Source organism: Dendrobates tinctorius, unplaced genomic scaffold, assembly GCF_039654945.1.
Source record: "Dendrobates tinctorius isolate UK_male_01 unplaced genomic scaffold, ASM3965494v1 ptg000097l, whole genome shotgun sequence".
In the NCBI taxonomy this organism is placed as follows: domain Eukaryota; kingdom Metazoa; phylum Chordata; class Amphibia; order Anura; family Dendrobatidae; genus Dendrobates; species Dendrobates tinctorius.
Genome location: NW_027361765.1, coordinates 24,903,063 through 24,928,530, shown reverse-complemented (window position 1 = coordinate 24,928,530; position 25,468 = coordinate 24,903,063). Strand labels below are relative to the sequence as shown.

The 25,468-nt window shown below is 45.4% G+C and overlaps 1 protein-coding gene across 1 annotated transcript in view; it reads left to right on the top strand.

Moving 5' to 3' along the window:
• The first annotated feature begins 444 nt into the window (after positions 1 to 444).
• LOC141099003 (tetratricopeptide repeat protein 24-like) overlaps positions 445 to 25,468 on the top strand; it is a 145,991-nt gene continuing 120,967 nt past the window's right edge. The window contains exons 1-3 of the mRNA XM_073587048.1: positions 445 to 1,103; positions 8,890 to 9,105; positions 21,307 to 21,435. Of these exons, the coding sequence (XP_073443149.1) occupies positions 455 to 1,103; positions 8,890 to 9,105; positions 21,307 to 21,435 (994 nt within the window). The 5' untranslated portion in view covers positions 445 to 454. The remainder of the gene's footprint in view (positions 1,104 to 8,889; positions 9,106 to 21,306; positions 21,436 to 25,468) is intronic.

Here is a 25,468-nt window from a genome sequence, read left to right as displayed (position 1 = left end):
CTGAGACATTTATGGCATCAAGGGGATATGCTATTAATGTGAAGAACAACCCACATCTATGTCGAGAACTGGGCCCACACATTGTCAGGAATGGAGTGTTGGTTGCGTACGTGTGGTTGTCTCTATTAATTTTCCTGAAAACTCAAAAAATTAATGAGTACACTAGTAACACAGTAATTGTGGAAGCTTGCATAAAAATGAATAGAGAGATAATCCTTAGAAAGGACTGGATCACAAGTAGGAAATGCATGCTACATCGTCTTATCTTGGCTTTGCTCGTACTGCTTAGTAGGCCATGTGTTTGACCCAGTATAACCACAGGCCAACTATGCATCCACCAGTTAAAGCAGAACACAATGTCACCATACCATTTTAAAGACAACTTTTTAAAAGTATAATTCTGATCCTTTTATCTGAGGATATTGAATATTTTTCCAACAGGTTTTAAAGCACCATGGCAGACTTAAAGGTTTCAAAAACTCCACAGGAGCAAAATACCATTCAGTCAAAAATACTGTCACTCTGCAAAGATGGAAGCCACTTATTACACCATGATGACATAAATGAAGCCCTGAGAACCTTCAAACAAGCATTCATACTTTCCTCCAAGATACCAGAAGAAAAAATTCAGAAAGCCTGTTTATTCAATCTTGGCGCCACTTATATTTGTGTTGGAAAACCGAAGAAAGCTTTAAAGTGTCTTATAAAATCCAGACTCAGTGGAATGGAAGAAAGAGATGGTGATCTGTTTTTCAATATAGGCGCTGCTTATGATGAAATGAAAGAGTATAGCAAAGCTGTGAAGTTTTATGAAAGGGCCATCAATGAGTATAGTTATGATAAACTCAAGAGTATTGCGGATGCCCTTATTAAGCTGGGGTACTGTTTTGTCATGACGGGTGATCTTTCCTCTGCTGCGCATTCATTCAGACTTGCAGGTCACTCATACTTGAAAAACCACAAACTAGAAGATGCAGCTATGGCCATGAGAGAGGCTGCTAAATACATGATAAACAGTCAAGCGTTTTCCCAGGCTGCAGTGCTTCAGACATTGAATTCTTGTATGGAGTCAATGATAGGTATATCTGATATACAACTGCTTGGTAAGTGTATTTTCTTTCTTACATAAGCTGACTTAGTTGATGGGAGTTATGGGGACAGACATTCACCCTTAATTTTGGGGTGGAAAATAGGAAAAACATTTTTTTTAATAAAATGCTGATGCATCTTATAATTTGTTTCAGCAATAGCTTACCCGGGGGTCAGCGGCAGTGGAGCAAGGTCACAGGAGGCAGGGTCACTGCTTCAGGAGGCCGGCAGCAGGAGTGGGGTAATGCTGCGGCGACTGGTCCCTCATTAGATGTTGGCACCGATGAGCAGAGTCCCCTTTCCCATTCAGATCCCTGCAGTGGGCTTCTGGAAAATGGCTACCAGTGGTGGCGCAGGCACTGATTGAGATCTCGGGAAACAAAATCTTGTCTCCCGAGATCCCAATCTGTGCAATGCCCCACTCCTGCCGCTGTCTCTGGCCTCCTGAAGAAGCAACCCTGCCTTCTGTGACCCTACTCCACCACCGCTGTCTCCTCTGGTAAGCTCACTTCGGATGATAAGATGTACCCCCATTTTCCTCCCAAATTTGGAGGAAAAAAAGGTGTCTATTACGAGGTAATCCGAAAAATGCGGTACATATATTTGACATATTTATTCTAAATGCTTACAGTGCTGTTCCATGCCTGTGTCCTCTCAAGACCCATTGACTACATTAAGATTTGCTAGAGATACATTAGATCAGCCCATTATAATTAATGGACCGACCAGGTATTTCCAGCCAACTTATTTTTACCAGACATTGGGGAAATGTAAAGAGAAAAGTTCCATTAGCACAGCTTGTGCCTGGCCACTTTCCTCTCCCAGCACTTATAGTTCATACAAAATGGCAGCAAAATGTTCCTATGGGCTATGAAAAATTACCACACGGTCAGAAATGTTTCAGTCGAAAGGCGTTTTTTTCTTTTCTCCATACTAACTTTGTAACTGTTTTTTTTATGTATTGTAAATGAAGATTAAATATCACTCACATAATTTTTTACAGAACATTGTTCTGATGTTTTGTATGAACTATACATACTGGGGAAATGTACCAACATTCCAAGTCAGCTTTTTTAAAAGAGGAAATTCATCTGTAGTGTCATAAAGTTCATTATTTTACATCATAGAGAAAAATTACACAAAAGGACAAAATCATAGAAATGAGAGTAGACCTGTAAGGGCTCGCACTCATCTGTGTACTGTAAATAAAATCACTCTGTGTTGTTCCTGAAAAGTAGGACTAGTGTCATGTGAGTGTCATGCAAGTACAATGCGATTTTTCCAACTTATAACATGAGCTTTTACATAGAGAATTACTGTATGTCATTTAAAGCTAGTTTTCTAACTAATAAAACAAATATATAGATATATTATCTATAATGTAACCAGAGATGTGTCCTTCTGTCAAAAGCCTCCGGCGCATGTGCATAATGGCTCTGTTGCGGTTTATCATTGCAGCAGTGATGAGACCCACAGAGAGACACACATGCACACAGAGAGAAACAGACACACAAAGAGAGAGAGACACTCACACACAGAGAGACACACACTCACAGAGAGAGAGACACACACATTCTCACAGAGACACACATAGAGACATACACACAGAGAGGCACACACATAAGGAGACACACTCACATAGAGAGACACACACACAGACAAACACAGTCACAGAGACACACACACACGTAGAAAGACACACACTCACATAGATACACACAGACATACACACACAAAGACACCCACAGACAGAGAGACACACACAGACACAAACACACACATACACAGAAACATACAGATGGAGAGAAAAAAATGCTTACCTCTTGGGCGTAGAACGGGATCAATAGCTAGTATATGTATATATATATAGCTGAGTGTATGTATGTGTGTGTATGTATCAAGCCACACCTACTCCACATAGCCCTGCCCACTCTGCATAGCCACACTCCACACGCAAAGCCCTGTTCACATGGCCCATGTTTTTAGCGCACATGGGCGGAAACACATTAACCTAGAAAGCCACCATGCAAAACTCACCGACTGCAACATCCCAGCTGCTGCGAGCTACAATCTGGCCACCGCCTTCAGAGTATCAATGCACGGCAGGCACAGGCCGCATCTAGGTCAGTCGTGTCTAGAATGGAGTTGCTCTTGTGAGGCATGACCTCAAGGGAAATGGAGTTTCCTCATGGATTACACCGCTGTGCTCATAACAGGAAGTTGCTGTGCACATGTGAGGGGAAGAGGCGAGTGAGGTGAAAATGAGACGAGTGAGGGGAAAATGAGAGGTGTGAGGTGAAAATGAAAAGGTGTGAGTGGAAAATGAGAGGAGTGAAGGGAAAATAGTGGAGTGATCAGAAAATGAGGTGTGAGGTGAAAATGAGAGGTGTGAGGGGGAAAATGAGAGGAGTGAGGGGGAAAATGAGAGGAGTGAGGGGGAAAATGAGAGGAGTGAGGGAGAAAAAGAGAGGAGTGAGGGAGAAAAAGAGAGGAGTGAGGGGAAAATGAGAGGAGTGAGGGGGAAAATGAGAGGTGGAGGGGGAAAATGAGAGGTGGAGGGGGAAAATGAGAGGAGGGAAAAATGAGAGATGTGAGGGGAAAATAAGAGATGTTAGGGGGAAAATGAGATGCGTGATGGGAAATTGAGAGAAGTGATGTGCTGCTGCAGTATGAGGCTGTGTATAGAGAAGAGTGAGGCACTGCAGGTGGATGCTGTGTGTAAGGCCACATTCACACGTTCAGTATTTGGTCAGTATTTTACCTCAGTTTTTATAAGCCGAAACCACGAGTTGGAGAAAAATACAGAAGTGGTGATATGTTTCTAATGTACTTTTCCTGATTATTTTACTCCAAGTTTTAGCTTACAAATACTGAGATAAAAATACTGACCAAATAACTTGTGAACTAGGTCTAAAGGAGAAAAGTGTGGTGCAGCAGAAGAAGTAGGCTGTGTATACGATATGCTTTATTGCAATTAGTGCAATTTCTTTTGGGATCAAGTGTTTCCAATTGTATATAGAAGAGGAGTGTGAGGTGCTGCCAGAGGCGGCGACTATAAAGGAGAAAAGCTGTGCTGCAAAAACATGCTGTGTATAAAGGAGGAGCATGAGGTGCAGGAGGAGGCTGTGTAAAAAGAAGAAGCATGAGGTGCAGGAGGAATAAGGCCCCTTAACTGCCGCTGTTAATTCATATCGGCAGTCGCTAAGGGGTTAATATTGTGTTCAAAAATAATTTTTGCTTCAACAAAGTGGTGCCTGTTGTGTTCCGTGTACCAGTACTAGAGCATTGCTATGTTTAACAGCGATATGTGCAATATAATCATTATAATTTGTCATAGCTAACCACAGTCAGTTATTTTGCCCGGGCAGCGCCGGGCTCTTCAGCTAGTGTATATATACAGTGGGGAAAAAAGTAGTTAGCCAGCCACTAATTGTGCAAGTTCTCCCACTTGTGAAGACTCACAGAAAACATTTGACCTCTTTGCCAACAAAGGATATATAGCAAAATATTGAGATGAGCTTTTGTTAATGACCAAATACTTATTTTCCACCATAATTTGAAAAATAAATCTTGCCAAATCAGACAAGGTGATTTTATGGATTAGTTTTCTCATATTTACTCTCATAGTTGTGGTCTACATATGTCATTTACAGTCTTCTCTCATCTTTTTAAGTGGGAGAACCTGCACAATAAGTGGCTGACTAAATGCTTTTTTTCCCACTGTGTGTGTATATATATATATATATATATATATATATATATATATATATACATACACAGTATATATAGATGTGTATATATATAGTGGGAATGCTGCTCACTTGGGTGCGTGGTGAGGCAACCCAGGAACCATTTCCATTGAAATGTCCAGGCTGGTTTATTGGTGCTTCATAAACCATAACAGAGCACATAAGGAAAAAATTCTCCAAAATTAAAAAAAAAAAAACACATTTGAAAGGTTGACTCACCAAAACCCTGACTAATGTACTAGCAGGATGCAGCAGACCTCCATTGATAAAGACTGGGGCAGCACGGGTGCAAACCACTGATGAGAACAGCCAGTAACCCAAGAGGGTCTGGCTGCCTAGTGGAAAAAATGCACACAAATAGGGCTTGCATAGGACATCAGTCACACAGATAAGTGTGGTGCAAAGTGTCTGAACAGCCTATTAATGACGCCCATAGTATTAGCAGGCATGCTGCTGAGCACTATATATATATGCATCACACAGAAAAAACCAAGCCAACATGAAGAGGTCTAGCTCCAGCCTGCAAAAATGATAAAAAGATAAAAAGATATGGGGTATTAGTTACTATTGTGGCCAAAGCAGATTAGCTCGCAACCCAACGTCAAGGGTCCCCAAATTTTGTGAGTCCCTAACACTAAATCTGAACAGCGCACATAAGGAAAAAATTCCCAAAACTTTAAAAAAAAACACATTTGAAAGGTTGACTCACCAAAACCCTGACTAATGCACTAGCAGGATGCAGCAGACCTCCATTGATAAAGGCTGGGGCAGCACAGGTGCAAATCACTGATGAGAACAGCCAGTAACCCAAGAGGGTCTGGCTGCCTAGTGGAAAAAATGCACACAAATAGGACTTGCATAGGACATCAGTCACACAGATAAGTGTGGTGCAAAGTGTCTGAACAGCCTATTAATGACGCCCATAGTATTAGCAGGCGGGCTGCTCAGCACTATATATATGCATCACACAGAAAAAAACAAGCCAACATGAAGAGGTTTAGCTGCATTCTGCAAAAATGATAACAAGTGCAAAAAAGATATTTTGAGACTGGAGTGCTCCATGAGTTGAACCCTCAGGACCGCAACAACGAACCTCCCTCGGGCGAGCTGGCCAAGTGTACCACCCCTATACAGGGAGCGTTGGGGCAGGCCCAGGGGAGACTATCGCCGCGGTAGCTGATACCTGGGAACAGCAGGAGGGAAACACAGGCGGGGAACGTGCTGGTGGGCAGAGGGGAGAAGGCGACGACCACAGGGGAGACTGCTGTAGCCGCGTGGACGGAGGTTGACGGCAAGGGAGGTGGCAGGAACGGGCTCTGGGGAAGACGCTGGAACAGGCGGACACAAGCTGGAACGGTCTGGACCTAGAAGGGAACACAGAGAGGTCACAGGTGGAGGACCAGCGGGGGCCAGGAGAGGTACAAAGCGCAGGAACAGAGGAAATGCAGGAGAACATGGACCCGAGATTAAGCGTGAACCACAATTGATAATCAGGTTCAGATCATGGAGTGAGACTGCCTGATATAGGGCACGCTGCAGGACTTCCGGGTCAGGGTGCACCAGCATCATGAAGGCCAAGGGATAGGGCGGCTCAGTCTGGAGAGGCATGCCTAGATGTGTGCCTACGTACCTGACTGGGGACAGAGACCGGCCGCAGGACAGGAAAGGAGGAGGCTGATTGACAGGCGCCTGCAGTGGGGGCGAGCTGAGAGAGCCGGGAGCGCTGGGAAGCCCTGGGAGGCGCAGGAGACTGCAGGAGCCACCAGCGCTGTGACAGGAGAAGCTGCGGCAGAGATGGCCAGAGCAGCGGCCGCAGGATCAGGGACAGCGGGAGCCGCAGCAGAGGCGGCCAGAGCAGAAGCCGCGGGGAGAGTGGGAGCCGTGGAATGGAAGATAGGCGTGACAGATATGGGGTATTAGTTACTATTTTGGCCAAAGCAGATTAGCTCACAACCCAACGTATATCTTTTTTGCACTTTTCATAATTTTTGCAGGATGCAGCTAGACCTCTTCATGTTGGCTTGGTTTTTTTTGTGTGATGCATATATATAGTGATGAGCAGCCCACCTGCTAATACTATGGGTGTCATTAATAGGCTGTTCAGACACTTTGCACCACACTTATCTGTGTGACTGATGTCCTATGCAAGCCCTATTTGTGTTCATTTTTTCCAATAGGCAGCCAGACCCTCTTGAGTTACTGGCTGTTCTCATCAGTGGTTTGCACCTGTGCTGCCCCAGCCTTTATCAATGGAGGTCTGCTGCATCCTGCTAGTGCATTAGTCAGGGTTTTGGTGAGTCAACCTTTCAAATGTGTTTTTTTTGCCTCATAAACCATGCCACAAGAAAAGGAAAGTAAACAGCCTTTCAGTGCAGGCAAAACAAAGCAAACACTTCCAACTCAGTAACTTTTAGAGACAGTCCAGCACATTCAGACTGGATATCATCCAGTATACCAACACAATCTGGAAACATCACACAAGAAGTCTTCTCACCTCCAGATATACAGGCCATGTGTCAAACAAGCAGACTCCATTTTACCTTCTGGACCACATACATGGGCTTTCTAATATATGGGCTATCAGACCCACCCATCTCTCAGACTGCCTATAAAACAGGCCTCTTAGTACTATGTGCACTACAGCATTACCCCAGGTTTACATCAGAGAGGACAACCACATTAGTGAAACATACCTCCCATGAACTATGTGTCCGGCAGCCACCGTACAATATTTATATAAATAAATACATTTTGTGCATACCAAATTCTAAACTTTTTGAAACTTGTTTTGCCTTTTAAATCTTCCCATATGACTCAATGTTGCTTTTGATATAGAAGTTCAAAGTCTAAAAAATAAAATTTGACTGGATTCATCACACATTTTTGCCTCCTATTAAAACTGTACTGTTTTTTGTTGTTAGGAAAATTTAAACTTAAAACAGGAAGCATCGAGCCACATAAAAGGTGTGCAGATTTCTTTTGTGATTAACAAATCAATGGTACTGATTGATAGACATAGTGTTCCAGCTTGTTTTAAAAGTGAATTATAATTTTTCGTTCATCCTAAAAAAGTACCTTTTCACGGTATGAATTGGGAATCATATAGTATTGTATTGTACTGTTTCTGTTGTGCTGCTGTGCAATAAGGTTTGCCTTTTAGAAGTTTGTCTCCCTGTCCGTCTCCTTAGCTCTGATGTCAGTAATTCCCTTCTTTTTCTTATTCACTCTGTGTCTTTTTTACCTACTTCAGCAGTTGCAGCTATTGCTAATATAATTGTAATCTTCTGGAACTTCATTCTTGCTTCCTACAGTCAAGTCAAGTTATCTGATTTCACTATGTATGAGTATCGGCACATAGAGACAGCCTGGTGACTCAAGTGCCCTACACTCGCAGCATAGATATGGAGTCATAATATTCTCTATGTAGAGTATTTCATAAGGGGCATGTATTTGAATACCCAAATGTGGTTTTTACATGTGCCCTATGGCATATCCATTCACTCAATGAGGCAAATGAATACAAATATTGAAACTTTGCACTCTGTTTGACCTGCTTTCCAGTGTCCTTCATAATATGAACCAAACCATTTCAAAATTGAAATATCTCAACATTTTTCTTTTCTCATCTGCATTCTCCTCTCCAAATATAATGTTGCACATACAATATGCATCAGTGTATGTATGGATAGTATAGGAAATGTTTCCTTTTTTTTCAAACGGTCAGTCAAAAAAATCTAATTTGTGATTAACCCCAAAATAATATATTGTGTTGACAACACACATTTTGACAACACTCGAAGGACAAAAGCAGAAGTATAAATGAGGCCAAATTGGATAAAATATAACTACCAAACTTTGCTCAGTACTCTAACTTCTGATTTACCAGCATATGGTGTATTTTATATTGTAGGTAGTAATGTTTAGGAACTTTCTGTGCAGTGCCATTAATGTTGTTTCTTTTAGTAGATAATGGAAGAAATAGATCAAGCATAAGAACGTATAAACATGCTTATACACCCAACATTTTATTTTTTCCATCTTCTGTTTTCAGGAACACTATATAACCATGTTGGTCTGCATTATGCTGAACTAAAATATTTTAGCCAGGCTGAAAAGTGTTTTACTGCGAGCTTGAACCTGTGTAATGGAAAGCAATTCTCTACAAGAAAGATGGCTGTATTACTCCAAAACCTAGGAGCTGTTGACAATGCTCTTTACCAATATGAAAAATCACTCAGAAGCCATGCCGAAGCAGCAGATATGTACGGTAAGTTTTCGTATTTATTGTGTATATTAGTTAATGCAGTCTAGTAGATTGATCAATATTTCCATTAAATAGCTTTTTACTTTTCTGGCGTTATCAACCAGTCAATAGTATTTTACTCCTATTTTAAATTAATCACTAGTTTAAAAATGAAATACAGATTTCCCACACAGCTTTTACCATAAAGTGAGACTAGGGACTTTTTTTTTTTAAGTGGCGGAGGAATACAGTGCGGAAGGATACCTACCTTCCGTCATTGGATTCCTGCAGCCCGTAGAGAGCGGCAGCATCAGCTGATGCTGCAGTTCTCTACCCAAGATCGTCGTGGGACACACTCGTGGACTGCTTCGGATCATGGGTGAGTATTTTTGTGGTTTGTTAAGTTAATATTTATTCTGTAAAAGACAATGGCTTCGGGGAACAATGTGACAAGTATTGGTAAGTATGTTACTCTATGTTATATGTACTGTATGTCTATGTATGTATTGTATGAATGTATTGTATGTAGCATGCATGTAGTATGTATGTAGTATGTATGTAGCATGTATGTAGTATGTATGTAGCATGTAGTATGTATGTAGCATGCATGTAGTATGTATGTAGTATGTATGTAGCATGCATGTAGTATGTATGTAGTATGTATGTAGCATGTATGTAGTATGTATGTAGCATGTAGTATGTATGTAGCATGCATGTAGTATGTATGTAGTATGTATGTAGCATGTAGTATGTATGTAGCATGCATGTAGCATGCATGTAGTATGTATGTAGTATGGATGTAGCATGTATGTAGTATGTATGTAGCATGTAGTATGTATGTAGCATGCATGTAGTATGTATGTAGTATGTATGTAGCATGTAGTATGTATGTAGCATGCATGTAGCATGCATGTAGTATGTATGTAGTATGGATGTAGCATGTATGTAGTATGTATGTAGCATGTAGTATGTATGTAGCATGCATGTAGTATGTATGTAGTATGTATGTAGCATGTAGTATGTATGTAGCATGCATGTAGCATGCATGTAGTATGTATGTAGTATGGATGTAGCATGTATGTAGTATGTATGTAGCATGTAGTATGTATGTAGCATGCATGTAGTATGTATGTAGTATGTATGTAGCATGTAGTATGTATGTAGCATGCATGTAGCATGCATGTAGTATGTATGTAGCATGTATGTAGCATGTAGTATGTATGTAGCATGCATGTAGTATGTATGTAGTATGTATGTAGCATGTAGTATGTATGTAGCATGCATGTAGTATGTATGTAGCATGCATGTAGTATGTATGTATGTAGTATTTTTTTTTTTTTTTTTTTTTTTTTTACATTTAAGTAACACATTAGCCGGATGATGGGACTACTACTGTCCCATCATTGGCTAATGTGTCAATCACTGTCATGGTAGCAGGCATCGCCCGATGGGACTTGTAGTCCCATCGGACGATGCCTGCACAGCCCCCCGGAGCCTGCACAGCCCCCCGGCAGGCCGGCACAGCCCCCCGGCAGGCTGGCACAGCCCCCCGAAGCCTGCACAGACCACCGGCAGGCCGACACAGCCCCCCAGCAGGCCGGTACAGACCCTGGGCAGTCCGCACAGCCGACCGGCAGGCCGGCACAGCCCCCCGGCAGGCCGGCAGAGACCCCCGGAAGGCCTGTACAGACCCCCGAGAGGCTGTACAAGGGCAGGAAAGGGTTTTTCCAATTCCGATACCGGAAGTCTCATAGACTTGAATGGGACTTCCGGTATCGGCATCAGCGATACCGATACTTTTTTTAAAGATCGGCCGATCCATTCCGATCCGATATTTTGAAGTATCGGACAGTATCGCTCAACTCTAGTCATGACATCACAGTCATGTGACTTTCATGCTGTGTGGGTGGGCAGGTCTGGAGCCATTGGTTACCTACCTCAGTTCAGACTTGTCATCCGAGATGCATAGTTCCCAGCTGACCTTTCAAAGTATATTTTCCTTGAAACCCTGCATTGTTTTAGCGTAAAACATACTGTACACAGCTGCAATAATGTATCCGGTTTCTGTTTCCTTAACTTGCCAGACAGCACAGTACTTTGTTAACATAGCCATGTATCATGTTATCTCATACGTTATGGATTTCTACATGTTTGCAAGATCAGAATTAACACCAGTACAGGAATACATCATCAGAACCATTATCGGTACAGGAAAATGTTACCAGAACTACTATCAGTACAGGAATACATCACAAAAACACCATTACTACATAAATGCAGCACCAGAACAACAATCAGTACAGAATTGCAGTATACCAACTATCAACAGTACAGCAATTTTGCCCTGCACAAAAGATCATTTTATCTGATGAATATGCATTTTGCTTTGCTTTTTGCTGAAAATTTGTTGTGAACACTCTTAAGAACACTCGTTCATGATAATCTTGCAATGTAAAAGCATCTTAAGATGTACCTGATAAGCTAGTTTATAATTTGCATAATTTTTTATGGAAATTATAGTTAATATCTCTGATCACCTTTTGTCCGTCAAGTTTTGAAGCTTTTTCAAAGATGCTCTTTCACTGGGAGAGAGGTTATCTTGAGTGATCCATCTCGGAATGGCCTTAAGATCTTTGGAAACAAGTTGAACAAATAAGTCCACATTAGACCATGTGGAAAGGGTTGGAAATTTCTTGGATTTGTGACGTATAGAAGGAGTGATTTTACCATTTTCAGGGGCATCATGTTCAATAGCCAGCTCTTCTAAATTCCTTAGGGACTCCTGTTCTATTTCTGTTGGAAAGTGTGTAGCGTTTGGGCATGAAAGTGTTTTTCAAAAATCAACATCCGTGCGAAAATGTGAAGATCTTTAACAACAGAAAATGGGTCAAAATTAGAGTGAGGGCAAAAGGAGAGACCCTTAGAGAGGATTTGTAAATCCGTATCAGAGAGAATATGTGTACTCAGATTAATTACCTTAACATCACGTTTGTTTCTCTCAGGTGAAGTATCAGAGTTCCGTTTGTAGGGAAAGTGTCTCTGTTCACGGCTACATTTAGGTCTTGCCCCAAATCTGGTTGTCATGGCATATGGAGTGTGATCTAAAATCTCGTTCAAGGAGGAATGTGAAGAAGCTGACAGGGTATGGGATTCCTGTCTGGTCTGCTGTAAATTTTTTTTTTCCAACGGTAAACAGTCTTTGATTGGAAATGTTTAATGTCAAGATGGTATTTCTGAGCATGAGTTTCTTGTATATTCTTGACCAGGGTATCTATCTGTTTCTCTACCTGTGTAGTCATCACCTGTAGGTTGTCGGATGATAGTTCAATTTTAGCTCGATTGTAGAGATCATCAATTTGTTTATTGATTCCCATCAGGGTTTTGTTGTTGGACCCTATAGTTCCATAAACTGTTTGGAAGCATTGTTACATATCTCTTCCCAGGCTCTGATGAGATTTTTATCATCTATGGGGAAAGAAGGTATAACACGGATACGGAGGCCCCTTGGAATAATCTGCTTAGTTAAAAATTTCTCTTAGAATGTTTTCATACCAAAGTCTTGTGCGTTTAGACAATAAATATTTAATATTGTTCATCAGTTCATCAGTTCTCTGACCACTGCCACATTGTTCAGTGGCCCCATTATTAAAAACCTGATTAATTTTACCCAGCCAGGACTGTTCACTGGCCTTGTAGTTCATGTCCTTTGTAGAACCTGTGCAGAACACAGCAAAAAAATTGTAAGATAACAAACAAAACAAAGGAATGCTAATAGGGGCAGGGTATCAATATGTGGAGACAATCAGAATATTCAGTGAATTAGAGTGATAGCCCTGCAACCCAAAGACTGGACACTATATAGTTAATTTTGGACAATTGGAATAAAACAAGGGAAAACAAACTAAAGGAGAAAAAAACGATCATCAAGTCCAAAAGATAATGTGGTAAAAATATAATATTTATTAATTATGACAAAATACAGAAATAATAATGGAAGCAAAAGAATCAATATGTGAAAAACAATTAATTAAAGACAAGGCCGCACATCCACATAAGAAAAATGGTCATAAGCAGTAACCCTGAGATATAATCAGGCCAAAAAAAGCGGGTCTCAATGTGATGCAAAAAATCCATTCCTTTGACACCTTTTTTACATCTGAGTTTTCCTTGTTTTTGACATTTTAAGCATTAAACACTGTATGGTTGATTCTTGGTACCTGGTTATATGCACATTATATGTTTTATTGATATTTATCACCAACTATGGATTTTTTGCATCACATTGAGAAATGCATTTTCTTGGCCTGATATATCTCAGGGTTACTGCTTAAGGACATTTTTCTTATGTGGATGTGAGGCCTTATTTTTAATTAACTGTTTTTCACATATTGATTATTTTGCTCCCATTATTATTCCTGTATTTTATCATAATTAATATTATATTTTGTAAAATTGAAATAAATATTTTTTTTCCTTAAAATAGACATGCCAAAATGTGTGACTTCATATAAAAAAACCTTGCCCAAATAGTTTAATAAATCTGCCTTATTTATGTAGACCTTCTCATATTCTACTAAAGACTTATGTAACAGGCAGCTTTAGCCCAAGAATAAATGTTGTACAAATGCCACATAGAAAAACACTATTAAAGCCTATTAGTAATAATGACCTGAAAGTAGGAAGAGTGATATGGTAGGATTTGTATAGATTGCAAGCAAACAAATTGTTAAATAATTATCTGCAAGCAAATTAATTGCAAGCAAATTTGTAAACGAGGATCTGATGGACATTTCCTATGTTATGATAGAGTAGCAACTCACTTGGGAAAATAGGTAATACACTAAAAACTGCACCTGACCCTAACCATGAAATTGAAAATAAAGGATTAAGTGTGCACTGTTAGAGAATATGCCGCCTACTTCCTATAAAGAAACAGAACACATTGTATGGTCTGTCCCCTTTCTTGGACAAGCTTTCCTCCCATTTGGCAGAGGTATTTTTAATTAGCAAGAGACAGCAAGAGGGGTTCTATTTTTGCTCTCAGTTCACAGTCTGAGAGTTTGTGTAAGGTGATTTTTTTGCTCCTTTCACTTGGTGTTGCTGCTGTGTGACAGCCATTGTCGCAGTGGCTTTGTGCTTGTTGGATGGTGTGGCCTTGAGTCATGGGGCTTGAGTCATGGGTGCCTTCTCTGCTGCAACATTGTCACTGCGAAGGTGGTTAGAGCATGGCGCACTGTCTTGTGTAAATGCCATTTTTTGTTTGATCTGCACTTGTCTACATTAATTGGGTCATCATCCACTGCTCGGACAACCTCTTCTCAATCTGTGTGTCCCCCTTTTAAAATAACGACACTGATACTAACCTCTGGTGACAGCTTTGCCCCAGCTTTATTGGCACTGTTTCTCCCAGTGATCACGTAGCAGTATGGCGTCACGTTATCCCTGTGGCCAATCTGCAGCCACTTCACTCTTTCCACTTTCGAACGTATCACATACTTCCAGAGGAAGAGAGAAAAGCAGCGCTTACTTCCTCCAGATGTAAATGATTTATCCAAAGGTGGCAAGAGTGAAACGGCAACTGATTGGCCACAGGGATCACTGCTACACTTTTGCCAGGAGAGGAACTGTCTACACCATTAGAACGTCGATGGCACTGAAAGTGAGTATAAGTGTTGTTATTTCAAAAGAGGAAACAAATGGATTAAAAAGGGGTTATCCAAGTAGTAGACAACTCATTGGATTGTGTCTCTGAAAACCACGATTTTTGCATTTTATTAATAAAGTGTAACTATAAATGAAGATTAAGAATAAGAGTTTATTTTAAAGTGGTCATCTTTGTGGATGGACTAATCGGAGGTGTACATAGCAACTATGAAGTACAAAACTTTGAACTGATTGTGAGGTACACCTGGGGTGGACCCGCTAGACCGTGGCAACGAACCTCCCGGGGGCGAGCTGACCAGGTGGACCACCCCCTATACAGGGAGCGTTTGGGGCAAGCCCGCGGGTAACTATTACCACGGCAGCTGGTACCCTGGGAGGTAACGACAGACAGACTGCTAGAGCCGTGTTGGGGATACAGGACTGACGGTACCGGCTGGGAACCACAGGACAGACAGCCACGGCTTAGAGACACGAGACAGGTGGATACGGCCTGGGAGACACAGAACTGGCGGCACGGCTAGGAGACACAGGATAGGCGGGCACGGCTGGGAGACACAGGATAGGCGGGCACGGCTGGAAGACACAGGATAGGCGGGCACGGCTGGGAGACACAGGATAGGCGGGCACGGCTGGAAGACACAGGACCTAGGAGAGAGGAAAATGGAGAGGTGAACGAGCAACGGATGGACAGGGCGAGAAGGCGTGCAAAGAGGACGGCCAGAATCACTAGGAAAGAACAGTGATACTCAGGCACCGCTGGCAGGAAGAGGCGGCCAGATATAGGGACTGGTAGGAGGACTTCCGGGTCGTGACCTAAAGGAGGGAGAGCAGGCGCGCGTCCTCAGTAGGAGGAGGAGGAGGAGGCGCGCGCGTGCCCAGGCACAGTATGTGCGCGCGCCCGCCGAGCAGGAGGGGCGGGGGCGTGCACCCGGCGCGGTCCGGAAGACCGGACGAAGGGGACCGCCGGACGGAGAAGAGGAGCCGGGGAGGACCGTGGAGAAGACCGCGGACGCCGGCGCAGAGGGAAGCAGGATGCCGGAGGAAGGGTAAGCTGCGGCCGGGAGGAGGCAGAGAGAGGAGCGCGCGGCAGCCGCCGCGTGACAGTACCCCCCTCCTTACGCGCCCCCCTCCGCAGTCCGGAAAGGAATTTGGTCAAGATTCGAGGGGCCTGGATGTTCTCCTGGGGCGCCCAGGACCTCTCCTCGGGACCAAAGCCCTTCCAATCAACCAAGAAAAAGGTTCTCCCCTTTTGCTTCCTCATGGCCAAAATATCTTTAACCTCAAATACATCGTCTGCGGAGACAGGCGGAGGTGAGTGAGGGGCCTTAGAAAGGAAACGATTGAAGACGACTGGTTTTAGCAAGGACACATGAAAGGCATTAGGGATACGGAGAGAGGCAGGAAGCCGTAGTTTATAGGAGACATCATTAATACGGGACAAGATCTCAAAAGGTCCAATATAACGGGGACCCAGTTTATGGGAAGGGATCTTGAGGCGAATAAACTTGGAGGCCAGCCAAACTTTATCACCAGGGTGATATGGCGGAGCATCCAGGCGTCTTTTGTCGGCGTGTCTCTTAACTCTGTTACGTACCAACTCGAGAGCGGCCTTGGTCTCCTGCCAGATCCTGGAGAATTCCCCGGTCAGAAGGTCAGCCGCCGGTACACCCGAGGCAGGAGGAACCGGTAGAGGTACACCAGGATGTTGCCCATAGACGATAAAGAAAGGGGACTTGCCTGAAGACTCGCTGGCGTGGTTATTATAGGCGAACTCAGCCCACGGGAGAAGTTCAGCCCAGTCGTTCTGGTGGACATTGGAAAAATGCCGGAGGTAGTTCACCAAGCACTGATTTGTCCGTTCGGCCTGACCGTTGGACTGGGGGTGGTAAGATGAGGAGAAGTCGAGAGTGACATCCATTGATCTGCAAAGGGCTCTCCAGAAGCGAGAGGTAAATTGGACTCCTCTGTCAGAAACAATATGTTGCGGCAGTTCATGAAGACGGAAGATGTGCTGAACAAAGATCTTCGCCAAGGCTGGGGCCGATGGCAAGCCGGAAAGGGGAACGAAGTGTGCCATCTTAGAAAACCTATCAACCACCACTAGGACGACTGTACAGTTGGCAGAGTGGGGTAGGTCCGTAATAAAGTCCATGGCAATGTGTTGCCAGGGGGACGAGGGTATAGGAAGCGGGTGTAGAAGCCCAGAAGGCAGCTGCCTAGGCACCTTGATCTTGGCACAGGAGAGACAGGAGGCGACGAAATCCCGGACATCCTGGGGAAGAGTCGGCCACCAGTAGTAGCGGGATACCAGGTGAAGTGTCTTCTTAAGCCCGAGATGGCCAGCCAGCTTGGAAGCATGTCCCCAGTGGAGGATTCGTCCTCGGTCCTTCTCCGGCACAAAAGTCTTGCCAGGTGGAGGTGAGAGAAGAGAAAGTGGTGCCACCGTGATGAGCCGGGATGGATCCAAGATATGCGTGGGTTCTTCTTCGACATCTGCGGGAAGGAAGGACCTGGACAAGGCGTCAGCTTTGAGGTTCTTGTTGCCTGGGCGAAAATGTAGATCAAAATCGAATCGAGCGAAGAACAGAGACCACCTGGCCTGGCGTGGGTTGAGTCTCTGCGCAGACCGAAGATAAGCTAGATTCTTATGATCTGTGAAGATTGTGAAGGGATGTGCGGCGCCCTCCAATAAGTATCTCCACTCTTCTAGAGCTAACTTGATGGCCAGCAGTTCTCGGTCCCCTATGGAATAATTCCGCTCTGGGGTGGAAAAGGACTTGGAAAAGAAGCCGCACGTGACGAGTTTACCGGAAGAAGATTTTTGAGACAAAACCGCTCCGGCTCCAGTTGCTGATGCATCCACTTCGAGGACGAACGGTTTGTTGACCTCAGGACGATGGAGTACGGGAGCCGTGGTAAAAGCTCTTTTTAGAGATAGGAAGGCCTCCTCTGCTTCAGGGGTCCAGACGTGCGGGTTGGCTCCTTTACGAATCAAAGATGAGATAGAGCCGGCCAATGAGGAAAAATGAGGGATGAACTGCCGATAATAATTTGCGAAGCCGAGAAATCGCTGAACGGCTTTCACCCCTTGGGGACGTGGCCAGTTGAGCACGGCAGACACCTTCACCGGATCCATACGCAGGCCGAAGTCGGAGATGATATATCCCAAAAATGGAAGGGAGGACTGTTCAAAGACGCACTTCTCCAATTTGGCGTACAGGCGATTCTCCCTCAATCGGAACAGCACTCGGCGGACATCTCTTCTGTGGGTGGACAGATCGGGAGAGAAGATCAGGATATCGTCAAGGTATACAACCACACTGGAGTACAGAAGGTCTCGGAAGATGTCGTTCACGAATTCTTGAAAAACTGCGGGAGCGTTGCACAACCCGAAGGGCATGACGAGGTACTCGTAGTGTCCATCCCTGGTGTTGAAGGCGGTCTTCCATTCATCTCCGGAGCGAATACGGACAAGATTATAGGCTCCACGGAGATCCAATTTAGAGAAGATTCGCGCACCTCGCAGCCGGTCGAACAGCTCGGGGATGAGAGGCAGAGGATATCTGTTCTTGATGGTAATCTGGTTAAGACCTCGATAGTCAATACAGGGGCGGAGAGACCCGTCCTTTTTCTTAACAAAAAAGAAGCCAGCCCCAGTGGGAGAAGAAGACTTTCGGATGAAGCCTTTGGCCAAATTCTCTTGTACATATTCAGACATGGCCTGGGACTCGAGTGGACTCAACGGATAGATTCGCCCCCGGGGCGGAGTCGAGCCGGGTACAAGCTCGATGGGGCAATCATATTGCCGGTGCGGTGGAAGAGCCTCTGCCTCTTTCTTATCAAAGACATCTGAAAAAGCCCAATAGGCCGAGGGCAAATCCGCAGGACCCGAGACAGGAGACGAGCATTTGAGGGGTTGTACTGGACGAAGACATCTAGTCTGGCAAACGCAGCCCCAGCGAAGGATGTCTCCGGTCCGCCAATCCAGGACAGGTTCATGCATCCTCAACCACGGAAGGCCCAGGAGCAAGGTGTGGGATAGAGACGGCAGCACGAAGAAGGTTATTCTCTCACGGTGCAGGACCCCGATCTGTAATTCCAGCTCTTCAGTGACCAACGTTACGGTCTCGCGCAAGGGAATCCCGTCAACTGAGGCTAACTGCCGGGGAACCTCCAAGGACCTAACAGGTATCCCCAATCTCTTCACCGCCTCGAGTTGGATGAAATTACCAGCAGCCCCTGAGTCAATATAGGCTAGCTCCGAGAAACGTTTGGATCCCTGGATAAACAAAACAGGAAGGGTCAAAGGTAGAGAGGTGTCGAAGGCACCTAGGGAGGCCTCTCTTACCTGTCCTAGGCGGAGGAGTTTCCCAGCCTCACAGGGCAGGAACGTAGAAGGTGGGAGGCACTGCCACAATAGAGACAGAGACCATGAGTGAGTCTCTCCTGGCGGCGTAGCTCTGCGGGCCTGAGTCGGTCAACCTGCATGGGTTCAGGGGCTGACGCCGAGGTGGAAGGCCGAGCGCGGGGAGGACTGCGCATCGGAGGAGAGAACCGAGTGGGTCTTCTCTCCCTGACGGCCTCGCGGGAACGCTCCCGGAAACGCAGGTCAATTCGCGTTGCCAGCGAGATGAGATCCTCCAAAGACGTAGGTGTATCCCTGCCTGCCAACTCATCTTTGATTCGGGGCGACAAGCCACGCCAAAAAGCCCCTACTAAAGCCTCATTGTTCCATCCTAGTTCAGAAGACAACGTACGGAACTGGATGGCGTACTGTCCCACAGAGAGAGCACCCTGGCGAAGGCAAAATAAGGACTCGGTAGCGGAGACCAGACGCCCGGGCTCATCAAAGACCTTGCGGAATGTTTCCAAGAAGGTTGCGAGCTGGGAGACTATCGGGTCATCTCGCTCCCACAAAGGATTCACCCAAGCCAATGCCTCACCCTCTAAGTGGGAAATCATAAAGGCCACCTTGGCCCGGTCGGAGGGATACTGCAGGGATGCCAGCTCGAAGTGCAACTGACACTGGTTAATGAACCCCCGACAGAGCTTGGGATCCCCACTATAGCGTGGGGGTTTAGCCAAGCGGGGCGAGGACTGGGAAGCTGCCGCAGGCGCAGGGACAGCGGCCGCCGTCTGTAGAGCTAGAAGGCGGTTATCTACAGAGGCTATGTAGTTTAAAATATGGGCCTGGGTGTCGCGCTGCTGAGCAAGCTCCTGCTGTAAGCCGGAGATTTGGGAGGCAATCCCCGGATCGGAGGTTTGTAGAGATGAAAGTCTGGACTCCATTGACTTGAGGAACGACATGATCCTCGCCTGATTCTCACGAAGGAACAAAAGTTCCTTTTGGGTCGGGGTCGGGGTACCAGCGGAATCCATGGCCTGAGTATTCTGTGAGGTACACCTGGGGTGGACCCGCTAGACCATGGCAACGAACCTCCCGGGGGCGAGCTGACCAGGTGGACCACCCCCTATACAGGGAGCGTTTGGGGCAAGCCCACGGGTAACTATTACCACGGCAGCTGGTACCCTGGGAGGTAACGACAGACAGACTGCTAGAGCCGCGTTGGGGATACAGGACTGACGGTACCGGCTGGGAACCACAGGACAGACAGCCACGGCTTAGAGACACGAGACAGGTGGATACGGCCTGGGAGACACAGAACTGGCGGCACGGCTAGGAGACACAGGATAGGCGGGCACGGCTGGGAGACACAGGATAGGCGGGCACGGCTGGAAGACACAGGATAGGCGGGCACGGCTGGGAGACACAGGATAGGCGGGCACGGCTGGAAGACACAGGACCTAGGAGAGAGGAAAATGGAGAGGTGAACAAGCAACGGATGGACAGGGCGAGAAGGCGTGCAAAGAGGACGGCCAGAATCACTAGGAAAGAACAGTGATACTCAGGCACCGCTGGCAGGAAGAGGCGGCCAGATATAGGGACTGGTAGGAGGACTTCCGGGTCGTGACCTAAAGGAGGGAGAGCAGGTGCGCGTCCTCAGTAGGAGGAGGAGGAGGAGGCGCGCGCGTGCCCAGGCACAGTATGTGCGCGCGCCCGCCGAGCAGGAGGGGCGGGGGCGTGCACCCGGCGCGGTCCGGAAGACCGGATGAAGGGAACCACCGGACGGAGAAGAGGAGCCGGGGAGGACCGTGGAGAAGACCGCGGACGCCGGCGCAGAGGGAAGCAGGATGCCGGAGGAAGGGTAAGCTGCGGCCGGGAGGAGGCAGAGAGAGGAGCGCGCGGCAGCCGCCGCGTGACACTGATATTGAGCATTCACAGTTGTGTTCATAGTTTCTGTTGACACTCAATAAATGACCATGAGTCATAATTGTCTTCTGCTTTACCTCGTCAACTTGTTAAATCCATTGGTCACTAAGATTTTAAAAGTTTCAATTATCAGCCCTTCTTTCATGTGACGTCTTGTGAATTGTGCAAGAAGCCACAGGATTATCATTGGCATTGCCTTTATTAGTACTTCTATTTTGGGCATAAGTATGCAAATAATAGTATATGTTGCAGTGCTCAATCTGACTCTCTCCTTTTATGATTGATTGCAGGATCATTAGGAGAAAGGAATTCCCAAGGACAGTGTCTCAGCAATTTGGCATTTGCCTACAGCCAGCTGAAAAACTATGAAATGGCAGAGTTTTACTATCTTCAGGCACTTCAAGCATTTGTGGATGCAGGTAAATATACAAGCATCAAATTCGCTGTAGAGATATTTCAATGCAATAAGATCAAATACTAGTATTAGTCTAAAAAACATATACACTGTGCGCTGCAAAGATTTGCCATTCTCTGCCCTGGGAACAGAAGTCAAGCTTGCTATATGCATATTCTCAGGAAGAACCCGTCTTTTGGGTGTGGTCTCGCTCAATACACTTACATTGAGCAAGGCCATGCACTAGATGGCCATGCCCACTAAAGGATGTGTGGGGAGGAGGACTGTTATGAATGAGTCACCGGAGGAGGAAAAAACAAAAATACAAGCTAAGTCCAGAAAACCGGAGAGGTTGGTAGCTAGCAGATTGCAGACCCCTGATCCTATTCACAACAACTAACAGTAGCCGTGGGGTGTTCCTACGGTGGTCCTAGACACCTCGATCACAGCCGGAGAACTAAATAAACCTAAAGAAAGAAAGGGGAAATCTAAACTGCCCCAGAGCAGACCCCAAAGCAATAGACAGCCCCCAACATGTATTGAAGGTGAAAACAGATGAAAACACAAACACAGACAGAAAGATAGGCTGAGCAAACGATGGGGCCCTCACTAACTAGATAGGACAGGAAAGATAGGACAGGTTTTTGCAATCACGCAAAAACCCTGCCAAAAATAATGTCCAACACGTCTGATAGAAAAGTCCCTGAAGTCACTAGACTTCAAAATCACTATATCAGCACTCAGGTATATTCTGAAAACAGAGCAAAGAGATCAACTGATCAGAGACAAAAAAGGAGTTCAGCCAGTCCCAACCAGGGCTGGCTGAACACAAACACTAAGTAAACCAGACAAAATCTCATGGAACAATAGCAGAGCAAAAACTTAGCTTTAGTAGACAGGACTAAACTGGAGGCCAGAGCTCAGAGCATAGAGGATCACCAGCAACCCAGCAGGGCGTCGGCGGCCTTATATCCACTCAGAGATTCCGGATGTCCAATCACACTCCACCTGTTCAGATGACAGGTTTTTCCCATTCAAATCAATTTCACTACCTCCTTTCACCAGCAGAGGGCGTTCATCGGACATCAAAGGTGAAGGAGAAAATGAGCTCATAAGAGAGGACTCCCAGACAGTGAATGGGCAGGGACCTAGGGGACCGCCATCAGGGTTCCTGAGGGAACGATACTGGGAGGGCAGTAAAAGGAAAGATTTGACTGAAGTTGTCAGGGAAACAAGGGGCGGGGCAAGTTTAAAGGGAGCAGGGGGCACCCTGAAGTGGCAGTTGACAGAGAGCCGGACAACAGACAGGGGGCCATGTGAGACAGAGAGAACCGTGGGAGCGGACGGTGTGTTCTGGAGAGACCGACATGGGCCTGTGAAAGGAAAGCTGTGGACTCACCGACACGTGAGACTTGAGAGCCGGTCACCGGCGGCTGCTCCCCTCATACGGTCGCATACAGCCACCCCCGCTGTTTCCTGCCCTGTTGTGGCAAGTCCACGACCTCTACTGACCGCTGTGATGACAGGCCATTCCTTTACAGCGGTCAGGACACTGCCCCCCTGCCTCCTCCCTCAGCTGCGGCCCTGTCATCACCGAGCCCAGGAGGCGCCACCTCGCTACAGGTGGCAGGAGAGGCCCCCATCCAGTTTGTTAAGGGGCCCCAAGCAGAGGTTGCTGAACGGTTATATTTAGAGACTGCGTCATAACTCCGCGGTGGGACGAGAGCCGCAAGGAGACACCTGTTGCGCCCCACCGGCATTGTTTCTTCAGGGCCTGTTGTGCCCCACCGGCATCGTTTCTTCAGGGCCTGTTGTGCCCCACCGGCATTGTTTCTTCAGGGCCTGTTGCGCCCCACCGGCATTGTTTCTTCAGGGCCTGTTGCGCCCCACCGGTATCTTCTCTTCAGGGCCTGTCAAGCCCAGTTCCGTCCCAGAATATCAAGGAGTCTAGGCAGCCGCATCAGCGACCCCTACGCAGCCACACTTGTGATCCTAACAGCCCCCTGGAAGGATAAGTTTAATATAGGAGATGAGGACCCGTAGTTTGGTCATACGTGGCCTATAGCACCGGGGCAAAACGGGTTAATTGCATTACAATAAGGAAGTGTTGTTAGGATTGTTGAGTCCCTGCGTGGACTAGTTTGTTGTTAACACTTTTGGTTTGCTCAATATAGCCCCAGCGGCTACAGTTTTTAAAAGTTTATTCCACAAACCACACTCAGTCTCGTGTCTCGTCACTGCATCCTGCGAACCTGCTGAACCCTACAGATGCACAGCATAACTCAATACACAATACACTTGTATTGAGCGAGATGTGCCCATTAGATGGATTTTGCCTGGGAGTATGCATATCACACACTTGACAGCCATTCCCGGGGCAAACACAGGCGAATCCTGGCAGCGCACAGTGTATGTGTCACATAAAGTGACTGTAGACTTGTTATTTTAGACTGGACAACCCCTTCAAGCCTAAGCCTCAAGCATTCTGCACACCCTGTGCATGGATATGATCTGAGTTCTATGAAGGTATCACATGATGTTCAAATGTAGGGAGATCCAGTATAGTGACAGACTCTTAAGAAATGGTCATTGTATTTTTAGACAACATATTCTCATTTTATTAATAAAGTATTACATTGACAATATGCAAATCACTTTATTTAAACTTGGTCATCTGCCTGAAGTTACGTGTAATCTATCAATAGGAGCTTAGATGACAAGTAAGTGGGAAGAAATGTTTTTGTCTCTTTGCTCCTCCTCTCCTGTCTGTCTAACCACATTCAGACATGAAAGGGAGGGAAAGTATGCTATTGGACAATGGCAAGAGCTGTACATGCTGGGAAATAAAGAAAAGGAAGTTCTAATACTTAGTGCTGGCAGAATGCTGACATTAAAGGAACCACTCACTCAAAAAAAATGAGAGGTAAGTTACAGAGCATGGGAACCCCTGGGGATGTTTTGATATAGATTTTGTTTTCAAGCTCAAAATCTTTAAGTTGTGGCTCTGGAAACTGGAATTATCCTTCGATGTATAAAACTAAAGTGATCCGCAGTTTCTAGCAATGCAGCTCTTGATAAACAGCTAGCAAAGCTGTAGCGACTGGTGATTAACCCAAGCCCATCCAGAATACATGTGTCACAGGCAATTTCTCTGACATACTCAGTAGCCTTAGAGAAAAGTCAAACAAACACTTTGAAACAAGGCTTTCGAGGACTACTGCAATTTTTATTCAGCAACAGTCACGAGCATGGCTGAGCAAATCCTCAACAGATAACTTCATACAGCTTTGGATCAATAGTAAATGATCATGAATCTCCCTTTAGAATGACTGGAATAAGATATCCAGAGCACGGACTGCAAAGCAGAGCAGCATGCGCTATCCTTCTGCCCTGTTGTACAAGTCTGTCTGGCATCGAGCTCGGTGTCAGAATTTCTGCCGTATGATTATGGCCATGTTGTGTTCTTCTACACATTCAATATTTTCTGAGATGCTTTGTAGTATTTACTGCTGTGTGCAAAGTCAATAACTGGAGAATGAATCCCACTATTAAATGATTTTTCTTTATGAGAAATTTTGATGTCTGCCAATTTGAAGCTAGAAACAGCAGGCACAATTAAAGTGGCAGATATCCAGGAAGCATATTTGCAGACAGACACATAACCACAAGGCATTCTATTACTGTATTACGGCTGCAGAAAATGTACATATGTTACAATTATACAAAGAAACTAATTTTTAGGAATGTTCCAGAGACCTTACAATGGAGGTTTATATATTGTGTCAGTCCTCTAAGTCACCAGTAAGTTTAGGAAAAATACCGTAGCTTATAGGAATAATCCTTGGCCCAAGTGACACCATTATAAAAACTGTGTCTAAAATTATAAGGTATCCTAAAATGACTGTTTCACCAGTAGGGCTTAGGGGAAAAAAATGCAGGTTCCTGGTCCAGTTGTCATATTGGTAGTCTGTGGCCACCAGACTGGAGAGCTGTGAACCTCCTCTAACCTTATGGCATTCCAGGCACCTCTTCTGAATAGCAGGTCCAGCATGATCAGG